Source organism: Leuresthes tenuis, unplaced genomic scaffold (assembly GCF_036924035.1).
Source record: "Leuresthes tenuis unplaced genomic scaffold, fLeuTen1.0.hap1 SCAF_3, whole genome shotgun sequence".
Classification (NCBI taxonomy): Eukaryota; Metazoa; Chordata; class Actinopteri; order Atheriniformes; family Atherinopsidae; genus Leuresthes; species Leuresthes tenuis.
In genome coordinates, this window is record NW_027325357.1 from 21,077,312 (window position 1) to 21,100,340 (window position 23,029).

The window sequence follows — 23,029 nt, forward strand, 5'->3', positions numbered from 1 at the left end:
TAAATATTGTAATAACTATCTGATCTGTTAAAAATGCAAGCTAGGAAATGGCCTAAAGCCAATACAGTATCAATACAATTCCAAAAAAAAAATAGCATACTTAATCACAAGTCTGAGGTACATCTATTTTAATTGAGTCTTATGTTCACATTACTACTTTAACAGCTATGTCTCAGATTGCTGATGTACCTTTAACAACTATTTTTCAAATTTAAGATTTTTTTTTCAAATTTTTTGTCTCTGGGTGGCCCTGTAATGGGCTGGAGACCTGTCCAGGCTGTCTCTTTGTATTTTTGTTAACTCATTATCTCATTGCTTTCATCTGCAAAGGTAAAACTAGCATGGAGCACAGATTTTTCCTAAAAAGACAGAATGGTTAGGGCAAGGGTGTGAAATGAGGTTTTTTTAAGGTCAGGTATGAGCTGGTAATCATTGCTATAGGTAGGGTGAGGGCTGGCACACAAATGGTCATCATGGTGTCCCAATAAGGATAGCTGTACCAGCATCTGTGCGTGTCATGGTTTTGTTGTTTATTGTTTAAGTTTTCATTTGAAAAGGAAGAAGTAATACTGTTTTATTTTCCTTATGTCTTGCATTTTTACCAGGTCTAAATGACCACCTTTGGCAATATGCCCCATCATCTTCTCACAGAAATGGAGTTCTATAAATAGGTTTCCCACCAAATTACTGAGGAGACCACAGGAAGGTGCTGAGTGCACCGGAGGGAAGCATCAAAGTTGCCATCAGCCAGTGAGGAGCACTGAGCCAGCACACTGTTATACATAATGTTAATTAGCCTCCAAAACATAAAGCTGGTGAAACACGTTCATTACAGCGGAATGCTTGACTTTCTTTTAAAATGCACGAACGTCCTGGCCCTAACAACTAATCTATATTCTGTTGTATCAGAACATATACAATCCAAAATTCTGTATATTTGTGTTTAAAATCAAGTCTTTCTATAGTATTTGTCTCTTAGCGCTTTGCTTCACCTTCCTCTCCATCTTGTCCTGAAATCACTTAATTTTTCACTCAACGCAGCTACTGGTCCACTCAATGGCATTTTTCCAAAATTTTTCACTGTGAGATTGTAGAAAGTTTTGGGTGCAATGCAAAAAAAAAAAACCCTAAAACAAACAAACAAAAAAATAAACAGCTGTATATATACGTTCACAAATGTAGAATTCAGGGACTCCTTCACCAGGATCAAGAGCTATGAAATACAGATAAAAAAAAAATAAATAAATAAAAAAAAACCGTGTGCTTTGCTGCCCCCCAGTGGTAACATTTATAACCGCCAAAACTCAACACAGTGCAATATACACTTTTCCAGCTTTGAAAAATAGTAGCCTTTATTTACTCATGGTGGTATTTACAGATGGCATGGCCTGCTGTCTTGGTACATGTGGTCAAGAACATAGTGGGGGAAAAAAAACAAAACAAGAAAACATCTCAGGCAAAGCAAGCATAAACAATTTAGCTACTGACAATGGGATATGGATGTGGTTGTGTAAAAATGAGAAAGTGTGAGGCTTCAGCATTGCCCTTCAGCATCCAGTGGGTAAACGTACACTCATGTGCCCCGCTGAAGAATACAGCTGAACAGTATGGCATACAGTTCATAAACTGATCAATATTACAGAATCACAGGGGAAAAAAAAAAAAAAAAGACATCCAATTTTGATTCAACATACAGAGTAAAATAATGTTAGAGGAAAGAACTACATTATACAAGAAGTTGCAAATGAAACCGATATGACATCGTTTGGATGACACAGCCAGAGCAACTGGAAACAGCTTGTAGGTGGCATGTAGATATAATTTAACTTGAAATTGGAGATGGTTTATGCTTCACTTTAGTGGTTTATTGATTGTAAACAGTGACGTATATACACATATATATACGTTTATATATATATACATATATATTGTTTTGCTTTCATTTCTGGATACATTTACTCTTGATGTCTTATAAACAGGATCATTTAGAGGGCAGTATGTCAAGGAAGATAAGATTGATACATTTTCAGCCAACCTTAACACAACTGCTTATCACGTTTCTCAAATCAATTTTAAACCAAATGGTTCTGTTGATAATATTGTTCATTTCGATAAGCTGTAACTGCAGCCACCATAGGACAAGTGACACATGAAGCATTTGGATTCAGATACAATATGCGCTCTATAAATAATAAAAACCTTAAATTCTGACAAATAATATCCTCTTTCACATCGATATACAAACAATATAAGAAAAAGATCATAAATACAGGGCGAACCGGTGCCCCAAACATTCAATAAACATCAATAGTAATGTGGTTTATAAATGCAATGCGATTAAATTACATTGTCAGGTGACGTTCTCATGAAAAACATCAAATGTGAATAAACTACGAAGCCAAAGCAGGCTTCATCATGCTGCGGTGATACTGGAGCTCGCCGACTGTTGAAACATTCACATTCAAGTGGAACTTTAAGCATTTGGTGAAATGGATAAGCAATACTCTCCAAACTCATGAGGGGGGACACCAAGTCTAAAAGTCCAACAATAAGAAATGTGAAGCCTAAAATTGTATTTCTTGGGGTGAATATTTCTACATATTTTCAACCTACCCTATACCTACCTGTAATAAATTACATAGAATATCATCTTATATGCCATTTCTGGATCAACTCTAGAAATCAAATTCATACGGTTGAAGAAGTCATCCGAGTTCAGTAAATTCTGACCCTCATGCAAGAGGATAACTGTTTTGCAAGAAAAACTTATGTACAAATACTGTTTGTTGTAAAATCGACACAGATGTGCACTTAACGTGTGGGGGAAGGCTGAACTTTATTTTTTTAAACGATGTTGATCCAATTTTTCTGTCTGTTAGTTCCTTTGAAGAAGCGCAACTTTAAAAACCTGCATCAGCAGTTCCATTCGGTGCAAGATACCGATGTGTACTTTTTACACTGGTGAATTAAAGCGCGGGGGGGACCTCAATATCTGTGGTGAAAACTCATTAAAAGAACAAGGACAACTGAAGTCTGACGTCAGCAAAGTGGGATGCCAGGAAACAAAAACAGCAGAGCGGGGGACAGTATGAACAGGATGTCATGTGTGGGTCTGGTTTTTATTTTTTTTCCTCTCCCTGATTTCGCTACATCCCCCAGATATGAACGACGGCAGGCACTTGAATGTCATGGTTGTGCGCGTGCATGAGGAAAGTAATGGATAGTCACAAAGAACTGATAGTTTTTAAAAGAGTGTTTTTTTTTTTTGGAAAACAAACAAACAAGAAAAAAAATGTTTTAAAAAAAAAAAAAAGAGGAAGAAGAAGAAGAAAAAGAGGAAGAGAACGTGCCTCTTCCTCAAGATTCCATCTCGTCTTCATCTAACGACGGCGGCACAAAGCTGACGACTTCATCATAGGTCAAGTCTGAGGAAAAACAAAATATAGATTAATTGCTGTATAATAACTGCATAGATGCAGTCCAAACACGGGATGTTATTAAGAGCAAACTTACTCTTCCATTCGTCAATTTCCAGCTCGCGGCTTTCAAAGCTCTGGTCGTAAGGCTCCGCCTCAGGCTCGTCGTCTGGGTCGTGGTACTGGGCAAAGTAAGAGTGGGCCAGAGCCTCAGACGCTGTTATCCGTTTGTCTGTGTCCAGAACCAGCATTCTCTCCAGCAAGTCCACCGCTACAGCAAAGCAGCAGTAAAGAAGACAAAGATTAGCATATGAGACCGTAGAAGACAGATAAAGCAAATGGACAGTAGTTCATCGTTACAGAAAGTTGAAATTGAGGACCTGTAATTCAACCATCTGTAATTACTCATCTAAATATTACTCTCCATTTTCAGGGTGTTTTCACACACAGCCTGTGCAGTTCAGTTAAAATAAACTGAGGTGCAATATCCTCAAAGGTGAATTTGTTTTGTGAGTGGATGGATGGATGCAAAATGAAAGCCAAATTTTGGCCAACCACCAGTCAATTTATCTATATACCAGAGATGCACTGTTTGGCTTGCTTGAGGACTTCATGCAAGCGGATACAAACATGCAAACATAACTCTGGTAGATCACAGTGTGTTGTGTTTGTATTTTTAAAAATAATCACAATTGCAGTCAGTCAACATGACTGCACGTGTTATTCTACAGCGCATGGAGGTATGAGAATATGGTCAGACTGCAGGCATATAGAAACAGATCTTTAAGGAAAGATCGCCTGTGCCGTTTTGTTCCATCTATAGACTGTTGAGTTCCATCTCGTCTCCAGTAGCACTCCAACAACACCAGTGTGCTCAACCCTGCTGTTGCTCCGATTATAAATTTATTGTTGTGTTGCTTTGGTAGTGATCCAAAAACAGTTGCCAGAGTATTCAGACTGTCAGAATCTAAGGGGAATCAATTTAAACCACCTCCAGAAGTGATACAGATCATTTATTCAATTAGTTTTTTTGCCCAGACTTTAATAATACAATTTGAGAAATGTGCATGAGGCTCTCGTATTCAATTTCTACAATCTGGCTTCAGTTCGCCACCTCATCATCTGCTGTGCCAGTTTCCCCTGTCTGCAAAATAATAATAATTTTTATAGAGCCAAACTTTTGCAGAAAATGGCAAACATCTTTGTGAGGACCTATTATGTGTGTCTGCAACAGTTTTAAATGAAACTCATGAACTAAAACCCTTAAAAAATAAAAAATAAAAAAATAAAAAACTGCTTTGTAATGCATTACAATGTAATTGTCCCCTTTATTCACACAAAGTAAGCAAAACACAAGAACACAACCACATAAATACTGGAAGTATAACAACAAAAAATTAAATCTTTGAGATACCACTAGAGGGAATCAGCAATCTGGCAGTTGTACAAGCCTCAGTGTCATACTGAAAGAGGAACTTACCAAGAGGGTTAGCACCAATAAACACATCTGCAAAGTTCCTCTTGGGCATGTGGGGAAGTGAGTTGATGTAGTTCCTCGCCTGAAGAAAAGAATAACAGCTAAACTGTCAAAGATCTTAAAGTCATAAAGACGCCTTTAGAGATTAGGTAGATGAAATATCTAAATGTTGACACACCTATCCATTCAAAATTAATGGGTGGGTGTGTAGGTGTGTGCAAACTACATTCCAAGCACCTTTGTACTTCAATACCCAAATCACATGCATTACACAAACACTGTGGCCAACTGGCTGCGCTGGCAAAGCACTCTGAGAAGCCTTGCTGTGACAAGCACGCTGAGTCAGAGAGGAAACAGGGGAGACGTGGAGTGAGAGCAGAGACTAGTGTGCTAACTAGGGTGGAAAGTCTGCTGGTATTTGTCTGTAAACAGTTATGTTGCTAATGGATGGCTGCTGCTGCTGCTCGGCCCCAATTCCACGAAAGGAATTCCATGTGGGAAGGCGAAAGGTAACGGGGTCTCACCTCATGGCTGGGCATCCTGCTTATGAGGGAGGCCGGGGGTGTCCCCGTCAGGCGCATTATCTGCTGCAGCTGGTTTATATCTAAAGCTTCTGAGTCAAGGGGCATCATAGCATTGAATTCAGCAAGTCAAAGAGCATTGGGGGCTCAGAAGAGTTTACGTTCAGGTGGGAAAGGAAAGATTAAAAAGGGTGAGGGGGGAGGGGGGGGGGGTACACAGGGTGAGGATCACAAGGGAGTAAGAAGGAAGAAAACAGAGTCTGAGCTGTGATATAGAGAAACCCTCAGGTGACTCATCTATACTGAAAGATGTATTCAAATTATGCAGCACTTCACTCGTCATATTAGGAGATCAGCAAGACTCAAAATGACAGTACAGGCTAGAAAGAAGCGGAAATCAAAGCACTGTGCTCAAAGGCAAAAGAAGCTGTGAATTCCACCATCAGGTCATGTAGTGCGAAACGCATGCAGACAAAAAGGCGGCATCATCAACATGAGGTAGTAGACCAACTATTGGCAGAGCAGCACGGGGCAGTTCAACAAAACTCGGTGGGATGACACTCACAGACTCTGAAGAGATTTTCATCAAGAGCTCGGGCCCTGGAGTTCCGACGAGCATCATTATAAGCTTCAACTGATCAATGTCTACCACCCACATGAAGGAAAACTGAAAGAATGGAGGGCGTTGGATAAAGTAGAAAGGAGTGCAAGGCGCAATGGTCAAACCTGTCTGCAAGCAAAAAAAAAAAAAAAAAACTTTTTTTTTTTTTTTTACAGTCGATTTATTTTGATGAGGTTGAATGTGTACTGCAGAAGATATATAGGTAAAAACACTGAATCCTTAAAACAAAGCACTATACCTTGCAATGCCTAACAGTAGGGATGCTGATGCCACATTTTACGATTCACTCGTATATATTTTGAAGCAACCTATGGAGAATAGAAGCTTTTTTCCAATATATGGAATGTCCTTTTGCTTCTAAGAAAATGGACAATAAAAAAAAAAAAAAATGCTCTGAGCGAATAACAAATTGTGTTTTCCTATGGGCCAAATACCAGTTATAGTAAAACATTATCTTATGAACCATACGGCAGTTTGTTACTAGGTTTAATTGTCCACATACTGAGAGGCATTTTATTATCAAGGGTTAGATTGCGCTGTGTCATTGACCTAAACTAAACAGAGGCATTTTTACCTCTTAGCATGCCATGCAGTGTCAGGCAATTAGGAGATGGGGGTGGGGCAACAAACATGCCACAAATCAAATATTACACCACTTACCTTTATTTTCACTTTAACTAAAGGATATTCAGTCAGCAAAAAAAGCAAGAGCTGACATCAGGAATACTGGATACAGCCAAAAATGTGTGGCAATGTTGCTTGAGAACAACTTGAAACGACTGATTGCTGACACAGCAGCAGATTAATATCTGCTGATGGTCTAACTGATTAACAGGCAGCAGCTCTGCATACCAGAAATGTAGCCAAATTGCAAGCCAGATACCATCTTTAGAATCTGAACTGCTTACTAAGAGACATACAGCAAACTATGAGACAATCATAAAAAGGATTTAAAGTCTACTCGACAATCAGATAATTCATGGCATGATCGTTTTTATCTAAAATAATTGCAATCCATTAATAGTTGTGACACGACTGCTGTTGCTTGGACATTATGATATACAGCAGAAAAGCTAAATAAAAATGCAATCGTACATGAAACGGATCCATAACTCAAATATCAACATTACCACATTAATGATAACGTTTTTAACCCTTCGCTATCGATAGCGTGTCCATACTGTGCAAAATCCACAGCGTGCAAACACTAACATGACACTGCATCATGCTCAAGTATGCAGGTGACATTTAATTCAGACCAGGAGATGGAGCAGGGAGATCGAGGTATATTCAACATCCTTTGTTAGGTAGCTTCAAAACTTCTCGAAGCTATTCAGATTTGGTGAGAGGGCACAGACTTAAACACACACCCACACAGGGGGCACAGAAGGATGGGATGATTGAATAAGAGCAGAAATTACAAACACATTATGCAACAGCCAGCCCATGCTTGTGATATTTAATAGATCCATGGCCTCAGTTGTGCTTGCCAATTTCTGCATTTGAGTGAGTGTGTGTGTGTGTGTGTGTGTTCATTCCTATTAAAAAGGCCTGCCAGCATGCTGCTGTGTATGGGTATCTTTGTGGGAGGGAAACTGTATTGTAACGATGAGAGGCAGCGGACACAGAAGTGGGCAGCACTGAGTCATACTGTACACCACAGGGGACTCTTAACTACTAAATCAGTGTGTGTGTATATCACTTACATACACTAGCTTTCTTCACCATACTGCGATGCAGCTCACAAATACTCAGCAATGCTTTTGAGTGTGTTTGCAGCAGAAAACCTGCAGACTGCATTGACCCTCTCCAAATGTACAGTAGCAGAGAGTACGCAGACAAGAAGAAACAATTTATCGATGCACTGGAGAGACAGTGTTGAAAGGATACGATCCGTGCCAGGGAAGAGTGTTCTTCCTGTAAGTAGCTCTGCCATAATGCAGCCCACCGACCAGATATCAACTGATAAATACACAGAGGGGGGGGGGGACAAAACATTGACACATGCAGGATAATTAACAAGTTTATTAAAAGCATGATGAAAAGAAAAACAGAGCTGCTGGTGGGAAAAAAACAACAACAAAAAAACTACATTATACCTCCTATTCGTTGTTTGCAGTAAAAACAAGTCTATATAATTTAAGTTGACCATTTATACATACAGGGCAACACATGCAAGGCAATTCTGAAGCAGAAATAAATGTCACCCAAAAAGGTAAATATCTGTTTTGGCTTGTGTAAGCAAAGGACTCTAAATGTCATGCAGAGTCAAAAAAAAAAAAAAAAAAACCAGCATCACAGCTCTCCAATTTTTGCCCTCTGGTGCGATTATATTTTTATTGCATCTACTGCAAACAACAACAACAAAAAACCCACTTTCATCACTGTTCAACCCCTCAAGTCAACCAACTATTTCGACATCATTTATGTGAAAACAGATCCGGTGTAATGTTTCAGCTTCAGCTGCGCTCCAAAGCAGCTTGGACTGACTGTGTGTGCTTACCCGTCATGTTGTAGTGCATCCAGTTGAGCATGATCTCAGGGGCTCGGTACCACCGGGTGGCTACATATCCCGTCATTTCATCATCTGTGTGCCGCGCCAAACCAAAGTCAAGGATCTGAGCCAGGAGAAGACAATATAGTTGACAGGATCCCCTCCATTTTATTATAGATTACATCATTTATGGTGACCCAACCCATTCTTCACCTTGAGCTCACAGTCTTCATTCACAGCCAGATTACTGGGCTTCAAGTCCTAAAAAAGAAGGAAAGAGGAATAGAGGTTTAGAAAACAATCCCAAAGTAACTCAGAAGTATCACTGAGGATAACTGAGGTGCCGCTTATTGTTTGAATAAAAGAGGTTAAAGAGACTTAATGCTTCAATATGTTTCACCCGCACAGGGACTGTATTATGTTGTCAGGAGAAATTAGAGAAATTAGATTAATCAGTTATCACTTACTCTGTGGACGATTCCTGCAGAGTGGATATACTGTGGGAAGAAAAGAACAGCATAGAAGGATTCAGCTGAAAGTATTCTATTAGTGAATCATTTTAACCAGAAAAACAGATTTTTTATTTTATTATTATTCTTTTTAAATCTGTGATCTGTGTCGTCTAACCTTTATTCAACCAGGGAATAAATACTGTCGTGATTTAAAATCTCTTTTCCAGTAATGTTCTGGCCAAGACAGGCGAGCAGTTCGGGTCAGAAGTTACAAACACAACAATACACAAATTGAAAATCCATTTTTATTCAGTTTTTCTCCCCCCAAAATGAAAAATCAATTTTTAGAAACAGCTACCAGAGTTATTAAAGTACAAAGAGGGTTCCGTAAACTGTGCAGTCAAAGAGAGAGAGTACTGTAAGCTTTTAGATACCAGGCTTGATAGCGACTGCCACATACCCCGAAACTTTTTATAAACGATAAATGAAGACGGGCCGATAAAGACGGGCCCCCAAATTAATCCGAAATTGTGGTTTCAGAGGAAAATCATCACTGTACTTTCACACTTGATAGCGATGCGCAACGTCACTCAAGGGAGAAGTTCACCAACCTTTAAGCCTCTGAGGATCTGGTAGATGAGAAACTGGACGTGGTCGTCGGTCAACTTCTGACACTTCACAATGTTATTAAGATCTGCTCCCATTAGGTGCGTCACCAAATACCTGCAAATCACACAGCTAATCAGACGCAGTCTCCTTCTGCAAGGCAGCCTGTTTATCGTGTCCTTATCTAATAAAGTCTGAGGCATCTGTCACGCTACAATATTGTTTATGCTTGCGTTTTAACTCATAAATCACTATAAAGTTTGTTTTTAAGCTGTTTTATATTACAGTAATCCATCACTGTCTGCAATAAAAAAAAATCTCATTAGATAAATGAAGTTGCACGCCACTAAAAAACGTTTTATGTAACCACGTCTATATCAACATACAACACGCGTATCGAAAAGATGAGAACAGAAACAGGGTTATTTCACTTTTCAGCGGAATATTTATACAGTGGCCATATCAGCCGAGAAAGGCCAACAGGCGCTGTAATGCATGTGCGCTTCATCTGACCTCAATTCAATAAGAAAATAAAAAATAAAAAAATGTTATAAGGTTGCCCTGTGAGCAATGTGCACCCGTCTTATCTTCTCTGTTCCCCTACCTTCCTGACTGTGAAGAGGTGTCGCACAGCCAGCCAGTGTAGTGTGTGTGTGTGTGTGTGTGTGTGTGTGTGTGTGTGTGTGCGCTCGTGTGTAGATTAATCTCACATTTCCACAAATGCGCAACATGCTGATGACGCAACCCCGCGAAGAGAATTCAAGGACGCTGATTGAGTATTCTGTGCACATGCATGCAAACACTGTACTCCCTGAGACGGCCAGATGGCTGTTACCATGGAGACTAGCTGTGATGTGCTTTGTGCACGTGTGTTCAACCTACATTCACCTTGGTACAACTTGCCACATGCTGTACTCGCATGAAGCTGTGGCCTCTTACTGCTTTGCATCTATAACTGGCCTGTGTTTTGCATCAATCGGGCAATCATCTGTCGACATGAACGGTGGTCGGGGAGTTTGAAGTGAAGCTCCGGTGAAGGAGACAGAGGGAAGAATGGACAAAGAAGCAACGCCAAGGAAGCAGAGAGAGAGAGAGAGAGAGAGAGAGAGAGAGAGAGAGAGAGAGAGAGAGAGAGAGAGAGAGTAAAACTAAAAGCAGGGAGTGATGAGAAGAGAAAAGGAGACTTACACATCATTGAACTCCTCCAAGCTTGTTGCTGGTGTGAAAACATCTAAGAGGCCGATCACCTGAAGGCAAAGAGAGAGTTCGAGAGTTTAATAAGCACCAACAGTCCCTTCTTGATGCCTATGAATACACTTGATAAATCTGAATAAACATGCACTTTCAGTTAAAAAGAAAATGGCTGGTTTCCTTTTTAGCAACACATTCACCCCAGATGTGTGTTAAAGAATAACAGCCTTACAAACAACTGTGTGACATTTCTACCACAGCAACTATACCCAACGTTTAATTTAGATTTAGTCAAACAAGCACCTCCTGTCGACTCTCTTCCCTTATCTCAACTGTTTACTTTAGACTCACTGATGAGCTCTAGGTCATGCATTCGCTCCATGTTGGTTACCAAGCTTTTAAAATCACAGTAAATGGGACCAACACTGTTTGCAATTGCCTTTGAAATAATATATCTTGTACTTTGTACATAAGTCTGGCTTTACAGGCGCCATTAGCGGATTAGTGAGGTGGTAAATAGAAATTAAAAGAAAATCAACTTTTATGGCATTTGCAAAAAAAGTTATGTCATATCAGGCCGTGCAGCAGAAAACTCACTTATAAGGAAAATCAGCTGTTTCTAAGAGCTATTCAATTCTGCATGTTCTCCTTTTTTCCCCCCTCCACCAACCACTAAGCCTTAAGCAGTATAATGTGATTTTTCAACAGCTGTACTTGCATTTTGCTAGAGCTTTTAACCCCTTCTACAATCATTTGCAGTGAAGCGAGTTTGTGGCTGCGCAACAGGAAAACAAAACAAAAAAACACCCTAAAAGTGTCAAATTGAAGAGCAAGACTTCACAGAGCGGTTTAGAGGAGAAAAAAAAATAGACTTCTTGCAGTTTCAGCGTAGATCAGGACAAAGGAGAGAAGAGCAAAATGAAGATCATCTGTGTTTGCGCTCACATTCATGTGCACGTACGTGCACGTGTACACACACACAGACAGAGAGCAACCCCGAGTGCCAGCCCTGCCCCCACCCCCTGGAGAGAGAGCGAGGTGGATAGGTACTGTGAAAACACTGAAGCGGCCCACCCACACTAGAGCCAAACCCACAGCTGATTGGTGGGTCCAAAGCCACAACAAAACAGCTGATTGGTCCACACAGGCTTCCCAAAATCAAAACCCAGGGAGTCTCCTGGCAACAGCATGAGCAAAACACAGAATCTCAATCTATGGAAATCATAAATTGACATGAAAAAAAAAAAAACTGTTGACTTATATAACAAGAAAGCACAGCTGAATGCTTCTCTTTCCTGTAACCGAACCATGCAACAGGATGTTCCCACTCAGTTAAAAAGTACATTTGATTTGACTTTATTATGCGAGCTGATAACTCGTCAGACTGACAGCTCAATATCACCAGTTTGCATTCAGCACAGTGATAAAGGCACTGAGTCTTTCCAATCCTAAATAATCCCTGTTCCATGTAAAAGCCGTTATTCCCAATGAATGCACTGGCTTGCACTTTTAGCCACAGTATCGGGGCTCTGTGCAACACCAATTCCAAAACTGCTGAACAACAATGAGGCTGTTCCAGTAGTGAAATTAGGGCTTGTGTAGAAAAGAAGAAGAACTAAGTATGTGCTCATTAAATCACAGCAGATTTGCTTTATCATTTGTCATGACCTAGAATGTTTCTTCATAAGGAGCCCTCTGCCTCCTCCCACCCCAGTATGACTTGACAACCAACAGACTATGTTCTTATGCAAATTCCTTTCCATTGACTTAATCTAAACTGACTTTTTCTTTGTCACATTTGGCCATCAGCTGCACCGCAGCCTGAGATAAGAGCAAACACATGTTGTTGGTTTTTTTTTGTTTTTTTTTAAATACGGCTTGATACAGTCACTTCCTTTGTGCTCTATGTGGCCACAACCTCATATCAAACTTTTGCAAATGACTTAATCAATTAGACTGGTGATCCAGCATGTGTTGTGTTGGATTCTCAAGTTGCTGAAACTTCGGTGCATGAATTGCACAAGTGAGGTCTTCTGTAATGTAAAATATTTTTCAAGTTGAATTCCACTGTTTGTTTCTTTTTCAGAATGGCCTTCTATCTGACAGTGAGATCCGCTGCACTGCTGGTGGGTTTTAACCTTTGAGACTTTCCAAACTTCTTCAAGTTTAAGTTTGCCCTCTGAAAGCCGCTCCTAAAACTGCTTCACTTCACAGCTAAAGCACCTGTCCAGCTTGTCACTCAGATGTAACTCTGCTTAATGCAAAAGGTGCAAGCAAGCTACTGAGCTAACTCTTAGCAAGGCAAACATTTCTTGTAAAAGAAAAAGACCCCAACAGAAAAACTTCAGGGCTTCCCCAAAGTCAGATGTGCCACTCATTAAGTGACTTACTTCCACACTGGATGTAGAAACGCATCATCTGCCCTCCGTCTTGAGATGTCATTGCCACTAGCTTTACACAAAGATCCCATGCAGGAACAGCACACGGGAGCTAGAAACTATGTTTTCGCTTTGAATTACGTGCAAGGGTCTGCGTGCACAGCAACACACATGCAGAGGAAGTGAAGTCACTACCGTGAAATAGAAAAAAAAAAAAGAAGAATGCTACAGCGAAAAAAAATGAGAGAAACAGAAAGTGATGGGGGCTACAACTGCAAACTTGTTGAGCAGCTCACTGCCCCACCCCACTCCACCAAGGGGCACTGTGCTACATGTAGGGAAAACGTAGCAGCCAGAGATGCTGCCCGAGGCCAGAATACTTGGTATCTTTATGCTGGTAACTTTTTTTTCTTGTTGCCTTGAGCAGAAGGGGTTTTCAATTTCAGCTGAGGGTGGCTCACATGCAGTTGGACACCAACGTGTTATGACATCACTCTGTTCTACACGAAAAGGAATCCACTGGTGTGTGAACGAAAACCGGTAACTTTTAGGTAGCTCTGAATCAGCTTCACTAGCCTGTTCCTATCTGTATGCCTCCATGCATCAAAGTATTGTTCTGTTTTGCGGTTTGATAGTCAGTATGAGCAGAGCATGATCTTCCCGTGTCATGTGGCATTCTCCCATTCCTGAGATCAGATACAATGGGAGGAGAAAAAATAAAAAAATCGAGCATATGAAGAATACAGAAATTTCAACAAGGTAAGCAGTCGTGAGAGGACTGCTTCCGCAAATAAGTTCCCGCACGGAAAACCTCATGTGCATTCTTTTTCCCCAAGAGCTAAAGTACAGAACAATGTCTATACTGTACAGAGGAGACAGACAACTGCTCGAGATTTGAGGCAAAGGGCGGCGGGGAGGGGTGAGGACTCTGTCAGCGGCTCAACTGCTGGTGACTTACATTCTCGTGCTTCATGTGTTTCAGCAGCCGCAGCTCTCTGTACGTTCTCTTCGCGTGGATGATGGACTGGAAAGGTCTGGACAGCTTCTTCACCGCGATCTTCAGGCACATCTTCTCATCAAACGCTGAACTGAAAAGGACCAAAATGTTGAAATGGGTGAGATGAACGGAGTAAAAACGGTCACATCAAACCCTGAAAGTTTTCCTGGCATTAACATGCAGTGAGCTATTATTCTGCGCCACGTAGGTGATCTTAACCCGGTAAACAAATAATTGCACAACCCTCGTCTCTTGGTTTCAGTTCTTATTATGCTGTGCAGCCAAAGGTTGCATAAGTGACATGACTGAACCTGTTCTCAAATATCACTGACGACCAGGGGTGTAAAAATCACTGTAAAAAGAATTTACACTGCAGCGTGTTGGTGGTGAACATTTGCTCACACAAAGCGGAGTCCCAATGGAAGAAAACATTCTTCCTTTACATTAACGAAGAGAGCACAATGAGTTTAGCTGTATGGATGAGCACCTGCATCCTAAAAGCCACTTGTCACTGGCCAGTCTGTTATAACAGCTCTGAGAAATTAGCTGGTTTTATTCTTTTTTTTTTTTTTTTTAAAAACATACATTACTTTCTTTAAATCTCTAATACATTTGATTTTGCAGTAATGCTCTCACTCTTTCCTTTACAGTGAGGGTTATTCCTCGCTGGGCTGTGGCACATTTAGCTTTATAATCCTTCTTTTAATGTCATTTGAAATTAAATACTACATAAAAAGGCCACGTCATAATAAGTTCACAATGACAACATAACAGTTTGCATAACATAATTCAAAATTAAGTGAGAAACACAAAAATGACACACGAAATAGGCTTCTAGGAATAAAACTGGGTGCCTAAATTTGGCTCAGCGTCGAAATAACTGCCAACACGCAACAGCTGCTTTTAGCACAAGAGCTTAATGGGCAGCGTTTCCATTTTAACTTCACTTAATGTCACTAAACTCCCTGCATTGTGTTGAAGCTGCCCTGCGTGCGTGTGCACGCATTTGGCTTTGATCCCCATTCATATTTTTCTCATTTCACTGCAGTGGCGTAACGGCACACGGTTCATCTGTGTCACTGTGGAGCAAGTCAAAGAAGAAAAAAAAAGGAGCAGCAAAACAACAAAGATGGTGCGACTAAAAGCCGGAATGTTGAATCGACTCAAGTTGAATGAGGCTAATAATCAGTTAAACTAACATCAAAAACTGGATTATAACTGTAGAAGAGGGGGGTGACTCAGGATATGACTGTTAAAACCCGACACAGACACGTCACAATAGTGATTTTAATCTAGGATACTGTTATTGTGAGACAAGCCCATGTATCAACTTAGCTTATATATAATATAGCTTGGTATTGGCCATTGTGTTGTATACATATAGGTTAGCATGAGTGTGACCTACAGTTCAGCTGACATGTTCCCAACACACACAGAAAGAGAAGCAGATGGGCCTCACCTCCCATAGAAGCGACACATTGAATCATTTCCTGCATCACAACCCTCTTGCATTAACCCACATTTGGGTCAATCACTTAATCTGCATACAATCCCCCCCCCCCCCCCCCAAAAGGAATAACTGCTAAAGCAATCTGAAAGAAAAACCTGCAATCGCACTGATTTCCCGTTTTTCCCCAGAAATGTAAGGATGCAGAGTTTAATGTTTGCAAGGATTTTCATGAAGATGCTTTCATAAACTGGACCATACCGAGACTAAAGGGGAAGTTCAACAAGTAACGACAGAAAACAAACTCACAGAAAGAGGGAGAACAATGAGACTGAACCAGCATGAAGCTGCCCTGTGACCTTAAAGTGCAGCGTCAGACCTCGTCAACCTAACTGTGTAGAAGAGGGGAGGCCAGTTTCCTCAGCACATTCTTTCACAAGTGACAGATTTCAATGATCAGCCTTTTGACTTGAGTGGGAACGCAACAGACCCGTCTTAGGGTTTATTTCTACAAATAGTAGTGTTGGTATCAAAGCGATGGCTCCGAGTGTTCTGCATCCACAACTAGAACAACAAGATAAGCAGTGTGCTTTTTCCAATAAGTCAGAGATAATCTCCCACACCCAATGTCCGAGGCTGGCAGAACAACTTTCGTGTGTGTCACTACTGAGGGAAAACCCACACTCAGCACACAGAGCACATCAGAGTTAAATGAGAAAACGAAACAAAAAAAACAAAACAAAAAAGGACCCATACACACTGTGTTTCAAATCGCTGCTAATCTGCAGGGCAAACAAGACAAGTCAAAGCATACACTATTCAATTAGTCTGTAATGGAACTGCAATAACAAGTGGCCATAAACTGTGAGCTGTAAAAGGAGCAACGTTGCGAGGCAGGCTTCACAGGGAGGCCAGGCGGATGACTAACAGGCAGACATAGCGAGCACACACAAATGGGCACTGTTGTCTTGTTAAATCTTGTCAAATGTCTTGTTGAGAGGTCTGTTGTAAGAGTCTTTTCATTCAACGCATCTCAGCCTTGAGAAAGGCTTTAAATCCGAGTTATGATGCATGCCATGTGAAGCTTTCGTAAGTTTGACTAACTAGGTAGCACCGTGTGTACATGTCTGCAACAGATTCTTTACCGGCAGGCTACACTTAAACTGAGGAACGTGACAGGCTCCGGAAAATCTTGGCACACACCTACAAACACGCTATAGTTTCAGTGTATCAAATGACACGAGTACATACCACTTTAGCAGCGCAATACTCTGTGAATCCTGATCATCTATGATATCAGGTCAAATGAGCAGCAAATTGCACTACAGAAAACTGAGTAAATACAGAAAAACAATGCAGTTTTTTTTGTGCTACTGATCAAAGTTTCAGCATTATGTTGGATGTAAAAGTCATCATTAAGCTGGGAATAATCCCTGAAAAGGTAGGAAACTCCTGACAAAGTCATGCACAAGCCCAACGGGAATGAAAGAAAACAGAAAACAGAATTAATACACCGTGCTCAGGGTGATGTGACTGATTTGAATCGTAAAATATTTGACAAATATCTATTCTTTATGCTTTTTTTCTTTAAAAGTCTAATTGATTTTTCATTGCAAGATTTGAAAAAAAATACTTCCAGTTTCTCCAGCATCTTATCAATGATGCAGGGCCCGCTTTTATCAATAACACTTTTTTTTTTAAGCGTTTCATGATTCTATGATTAGGAAATGAGCGAATAGAGCCGCACGCTGTGAACTCTGCGGCCTTTTCAAACAACTGGTGAGAAACAGAGCAAGTCTTAATGAACAGCTTTCAGCGGTATGTGGATGGTTTCGCGTCCCCAGTCATTATCCAGCTTTCCTGTTGTCACATCTCACCGAGTCGATGTTTTGGTGTTTTCACAATGACAAAAGGCACAGCAATTAAACTTGTCCCATATTAAAAGTCTGCTGGTGTGATCAATATGTCAGCTATAATGATTTATTCATCTGGCCAAGTTAAAATAACCGTGTTTGTTGCGATTTCCAGATAAGCTGGCTCTGCTAATAATGCTGTAGGTAATTAAACTACCACACAAGCATACATGGGGAATATAAACGCTCTAATTTTATGATCTGCTCCGCTAACAAAGACACGGAGAAGAGTAAAACACGTGTTTGGACAACAGCTACTGGGAATAGCTCACATTTTCCTTTAATTCAACACTGGAGCTGGCAAAATTCACTCGCAAGCGTTTCAAATCTTCTGAAGTTCAGTGCTTTTGTGCTTTTGGAAGCTCAAAGTTTAATCCGGAATTTTAGACACAAATGAGCGGTTTTACTTCTCTGACATCCCACGTGCATTTAGTCATAGACCCAACATGACCAGATGACGGAGTTTAAGTCGCAAAATTGCAGGTTTTCAGCTTAAGCTGAAAAGTTGGGGCGTGTTTGAGGTTACAAGTAAGTGCGTCAAACAATGCATACAATACGGTCAACCCTTGTGCAACATTCCCCTAATCAGCAAAATTTCAAAGGCTGCAAACTCTCTCAGAGAGTGGACACAGCAATGGGACATAAAGGCTCTGCATTAAGGCTCCAAAGCTGAGAAATGCAAGCCCCCTGCCTTTTGCTAAAAGCCAGTCGGGTGAAAGGGGGGTTTATGGTGACCACCGTGCTTCTAAAGAAGTCCAGGGAAGACGAACATAACGATGACAATTCAGAATTTCTTTTCCAAGGGCCATCACTTCTGGTCTTGAGCATAAAAAGGGAGGTTGAGTTCAGTTATATGGACTTGGTTGCAGCACATCGAGCACTTAATTCTTTAACTAGAGTTTCGAGTTAAAGATAACATAAGATAAAGAAGAGGGAAATTAACCACACACACATACATCATGAAGTAAGATGGCGCTTCACCAAGGCCGTCAGCTGGGGTCGTGATCAGAAAATGTTGTTCCAAATGAGCCAGAAACATGCAAACAGTAATTATATAAACGTCCCAAAGGGGACAGGAAAAATAATATCAAGACGCACCGAGAGATGTCGTTATTCTTCTTCACAGATCTAATAACAAGGCGTTTACTTAAAAATGGTTTCCATTTAGCTGAGAAACAGATTGGGCAATGCAAATGATGAGTCAGCACAGTCGTAATCCATCAACACAAGCCAACAGCATTCACTGTCAACTCTTTTCTTTCAAACCAACCCTGCATATCAAAGCATGGCATTTAAGAAATTAGAGCAAAGGTCAGAAATAAAAATAATAAATTAGTATTTTTTCTTAATTTTTTTTTAATTATTATTATTATTTCTTATTAGAGTTCAAGCAGAGAAGGTGAGCAGCAGCAAAGATTTTGGCAGCTGAATGACAGGAAGCACATGTCCAGCTGACCACCAGCTGTACCATAAGAGGAGGTGTGGTGATGTCATTTCTACCTTTAAGATCCCCGCAACAGGCTTGGATCCTTGGATCCTTCTGGCGAAAGAATTTCTCTTAAGTTATAAAAGTAAAATTGGTCTTGATGATTCGGACTGAAAGGATGGCACATATTTGCTGTGGTTTGGCGTAAAAAAAAATAAAATGGGGAGAAAAGTAGCTGCAGATGACCACAAGGTAACAGAGAACACAGCTGTCCATTTTTCCGCAAACAATGGAGCACTAGGACCACACATTCACTTATCAGAGTCAGGGGAAGACTAAGCTACCCCGAGAAACGACCTTTTTCAGAACAATAAGCTCTGGTGGAACACCGACGCATTTTACAACAAACCCTGAGTCTCATAAAGAGGACACCCGCGTAAAACACGGGATATCCTAATGCCTACATTGACTCCATTCACAGTTACTGTTCTCAGGACAAAGTGTGAGCATGTTGTGCATGCGCCTTGCTTGAAAAAACACACCATCAACAGCTCAGGGTGTTCAAAGTTTGGTCAAAATGAGCGGTGGAGTTGTAATTACAGCATGATGGCATCCATGCTCGAGTGAGGAGAGGGCGTCACAGCTGAGGCCAATACCTAACCTCGGGACGGTGAGTCATGAGTGTACCACAACGGGAGAAAGAATGACATCATTCTAGAGTCATCGTCGTCGTCGGATGGGCTCCTGTAGAAAGCTCTCCCTGTGCACGAGGGGGCCTACTTTCCGAAAACCACGTGACCTTCTGGTACTCTGCAGGCAGCACCCAACTGGAAAATGCATAATGTATGCAATGTGCGGATGTGTCAAGTAGCAAGTTGTACGTCCAGGAATACAATGATATCCTCGTGGATGGCGATTGTTTCACGGGTTAACCCCGACTGTATCGTGAGCATAGATCTGATAAGGAAGCACTCCTTCCTCAGGGGAAGCGAATAAACTATTTAAGAAGGAGATCATCTGCACACACACACACACAAAAAAAACCGAGGATCTTGTTTCACCTTAATCACTTTGTTTACTGGAAACAAGTGGGGCTTGCAGATGTTGACGGGACAAGAATAAGTAGGAGAGGCAAGTAAGAGAGCGTGCGAAAACAAAAATAATCCCCGTTCGCAAAAAAAGCGACGGCGAGACAGTCTGGATAGCGCACGTTGTGCCTTTCCACCGCGAGGACGACACCGTAAACATAAGGCACAAGTGCTTTTATCACGCCTTCCAAGAAAAGCCCTGTGCATTCGGACAAACAGCCCGGAGGGAGGCAGCTCTGACGGGCCTCTGTGGGTAAAGGGAAACCGATTGGCCCTTGTGCAACTGCGCTGCGTGCTCTGGATAGTACTCTGCAAAACTACTTACCACACGGATCCGTAAGCACCGGAGCCGACGGGGGATAAGACTTGATAGCGCACCGGGACCTCCCACACGGTTTTGTTGAGCTCCTGTCGGTAGAAAGTGGGTCTCTCCTTCTGCGACATTCCTGCGGATTCACCACCAGTCCCGCAGAGATAAAACAAGCCAGTGGAAACTTCTGCCCTCTCTCCTCTCCTCCCTGTGTGGCGCGACCTGCTGTGGTGCCGCTCTCCAGTAAAAACTATCAACAGAGACAGCCCGGAATCAAGCACAACTTATGCCACCCAGTCGTGCAAATTCGGTGCAGTTGCGCAAAAGAAAAAATCCCCTCCTCTCCGCGAACGTCGGATCGCTCGGAGACAACTTCGCCGAGAAAACGTACTCGGGTCAGGAAGCTCAGCCTGGCTCTCGCTGGATTTTTCGTCCTATTCTGATATCTCTTTGCTACGCGCGCGGAAACGTGAACGTGTACGTTCTGTCGTCACTGCGCGCTCCCGGCAATACTGATTGTTCTCGCGAGAAATTACGAGCCATTTGGAAAACTAGGGGATGTCCCGTCGCTACTGGAGAAGGGCGGGAATCTCCCACTGTTTGTCGCTAAACACCTTTACATGTTCGTCTCAAGCGTAAGTAGGCCATTACTCCCGCAGACGACTTCAAATCAGAAGATAGCCATGTCATGCCTGGACCCCACAGCATTTCGATATCAATTATACACAAAAAGAAGCAACTAGTAAGCACCAAAAATGCTTACACATAATGCTGTTTTCATAAATGTCAGCAGATATTCTTAAAATTAAAGATAACGTGGCTTATTGTACAAGCACATAAATCTGTCATTTTTCTGGTGTCTCCACGCCTTGATATGGCTGCGGTCTTCTGTTGTTCTTAGATCTGAATAATTAGTTAAATGGAAACCACCTGTGTGTCAGCAAGGCCAGTTACTGTAATTTAATTGGACTGGAAGATCCAAGGTTGCTTGTTTTATATAATCATGAGAAAGATGACAAGATAGCCTAATATTATTTAACTTACTGACTTCATTTGAAAGAATAAACCATAATTATCTTGCACTTTTCTTGAAAAAACAAACAAAAAAACACTGAAAAAAAGAGCAAGTAGGGTTCAAAAACTTGGATGGCATCTGGTCTGTTTATTAGAAAACATGTAGGAGACTGAAATATAAAAATAAAGGGGGGAAAAAAAAGTTGAGGGAGGTTTAATAGTCCGATATGTGGTACACAGCGTCCACCGTGCAGCATGTTGTGGGCAGAGCAGTGATGTGGGGAATTCTCTCCAGCAGATTTTAGTGGGCTCATAGGGTGAAAATGAAAGCTGCAACAATCAAGGCAACAACTTCAAACACGATGAAAGGAAATATTGCTCAGGAACAGCCAAAATCAGAGGTGCAAGGTTTTTAAGACTGGTATTTAAGACTGCTATCAAAGCAGGTTTGCATTGTCCAGATGTGCAAAGCTGATCCTTACGCACATAGACACTAGATTTGTATTCAAATTGAGATAAGGTGTGCACTTAATTAATCATGTTCCAGACATAATTTCAACTCCATTAAGCAAAAACATGTGGGCTGAATAAGGTGACAAACAAAAGTTTTATGTTCAACAGTTTACTTAAGATTGCATTTTATCCCCTCCAAAGTGTATTACTTTTAATGATACAAATAAGCTGTCAAGAGATAAATTCAAAACAACAATACATGTATAAAATGGCATTATATTTAAATCTTCGGGCAGGAGAATACAGGTATCCAACTTGATATGTGCTTCTTATTAAGTTATTACTCTGTTGAGAGCACTCTGACACCAAAGTGACTTTCATCCCAATTTGTGACATTAAAAACATGTTACATGACAGTACACACAACATACACCTGTGCAAAATGTCTGTCTCAAATGTGACAAACAGCACTGTTAATAAAACAAACGATTAGAAAGACAATTTATGGTTTAGACAAGGACATTTTTATATATTAGCTTTGTTTATCTTTCCCTCCAGCACTTACAGGAAAACTGAAACAAAACAAAAAAACAGCATGGTGAGGAGCAGTTGGAAATAATTGATAAAGTTTGATCGCATATAACCTCTGGCAAAACTATATAGCTTTTTTTTCCAAATATATACAGCTAGGATAATTATAGGTTTTATACAGGAGGAATGTATAGCGCAGCCTCTGCCCTTCGATTTTCTGCATCCTGCAATATAAATAATCATACAGTGAAGATGAAGACAGGAAACAGTATTACCCAACAATAGAACAATGACATGCGAACCAGCGGGTTCTCTCAATTGTAATAACTGTACTGTACATTCACCATGCCCTTCATATATTGTCCATCAGACTGCCAGGTGGAGAAGCGTGATTCATTACTCCAGAGAATGCTTCTCCACTGCTCTAGAGTCAAGTGGCGGCGTTCTTTACACCAATGTATATAACGCTTTGTATCACACTTGGTGATGTGTGGCTTGGATGCAGCTGCTCAGCCATGGAAACCCATTCCATGAAGCTCTCGACGCACTGTTCTTGAGCTAATCTGAAGGCCACATGAAGTTTGGAGGTCTGCAGCCATTGACTCTGCAGAAAGTTGGCGGCCTCTGCGCACTATGCGCCTCAGCATCTGCTGACCCCGCTTGGTCATTTTACGTGGCCTCCCACTTCGTGGC

At 41.1% G+C, this 23,029-nt stretch overlaps 1 protein-coding gene across 2 annotated transcripts; it reads right to left on the reverse strand.

Moving 5' to 3' along the window:
• Window positions 1-1,325: 1,325 nt before the first annotated feature.
• On the reverse strand, window positions 1,326-20,798 carry mapk14b (mitogen-activated protein kinase 14b). 2 transcript variants are annotated; one of them, XM_072382504.1, is made up of 12 exons: window positions 20,354-20,798; window positions 14,116-14,245; window positions 10,777-10,835; window positions 9,594-9,705; window positions 8,998-9,027; window positions 8,744-8,791; window positions 8,540-8,654; window positions 7,927-7,998; window positions 5,980-6,059; window positions 4,897-4,975; window positions 3,514-3,687; window positions 1,326-3,425 (listed from the first exon to the last, which is right to left on the reverse strand). In XM_072382504.1, the coding sequence occupies exons 1-12, from the start codon at window positions 20,470-20,472 to the stop codon at window positions 3,358-3,360; spliced, it is 1,086 nt and encodes a 361-aa protein (XP_072238605.1). In that variant the 5' UTR covers window positions 20,473-20,798; the 3' UTR covers window positions 1,326-3,357. The 2 variants fall into 2 exon arrangements, with proteins under 2 accessions (XP_072238605.1, XP_072238604.1); XM_072382503.1 differs by lacking the exon at window positions 5,980-6,059 and adding an exon at window positions 5,418-5,497 and having other exon boundaries at window positions 20,354-20,796.
• Window positions 20,799-23,029: the final 2,231 nt, after the last annotated feature.

Excerpts from the sequence above, each read along its gene's own strand:
- mapk14b (XM_072382504.1), bottom strand. The coding sequence starts at position 20,472 with ATGTCGCAGAAGGAGAGACCCACTTTCTACCGACAGGAGCTCAACAAA. Across the intron at positions 14,246-20,353 it reads GGTGCTTACGGATCCGTGTG|TTCAGCGTTTGATGAGAAGA; the intron begins GTAAGTAGTTTT and ends GGTCCTTTTCAG. Across the intron at positions 4,976-5,979 it reads TGAAAATCTCTTCAGAGTCT|GCGAGGAACTACATCAACTC; the intron begins GTGAGTGTCATC and ends TCTTTTCTTCAG.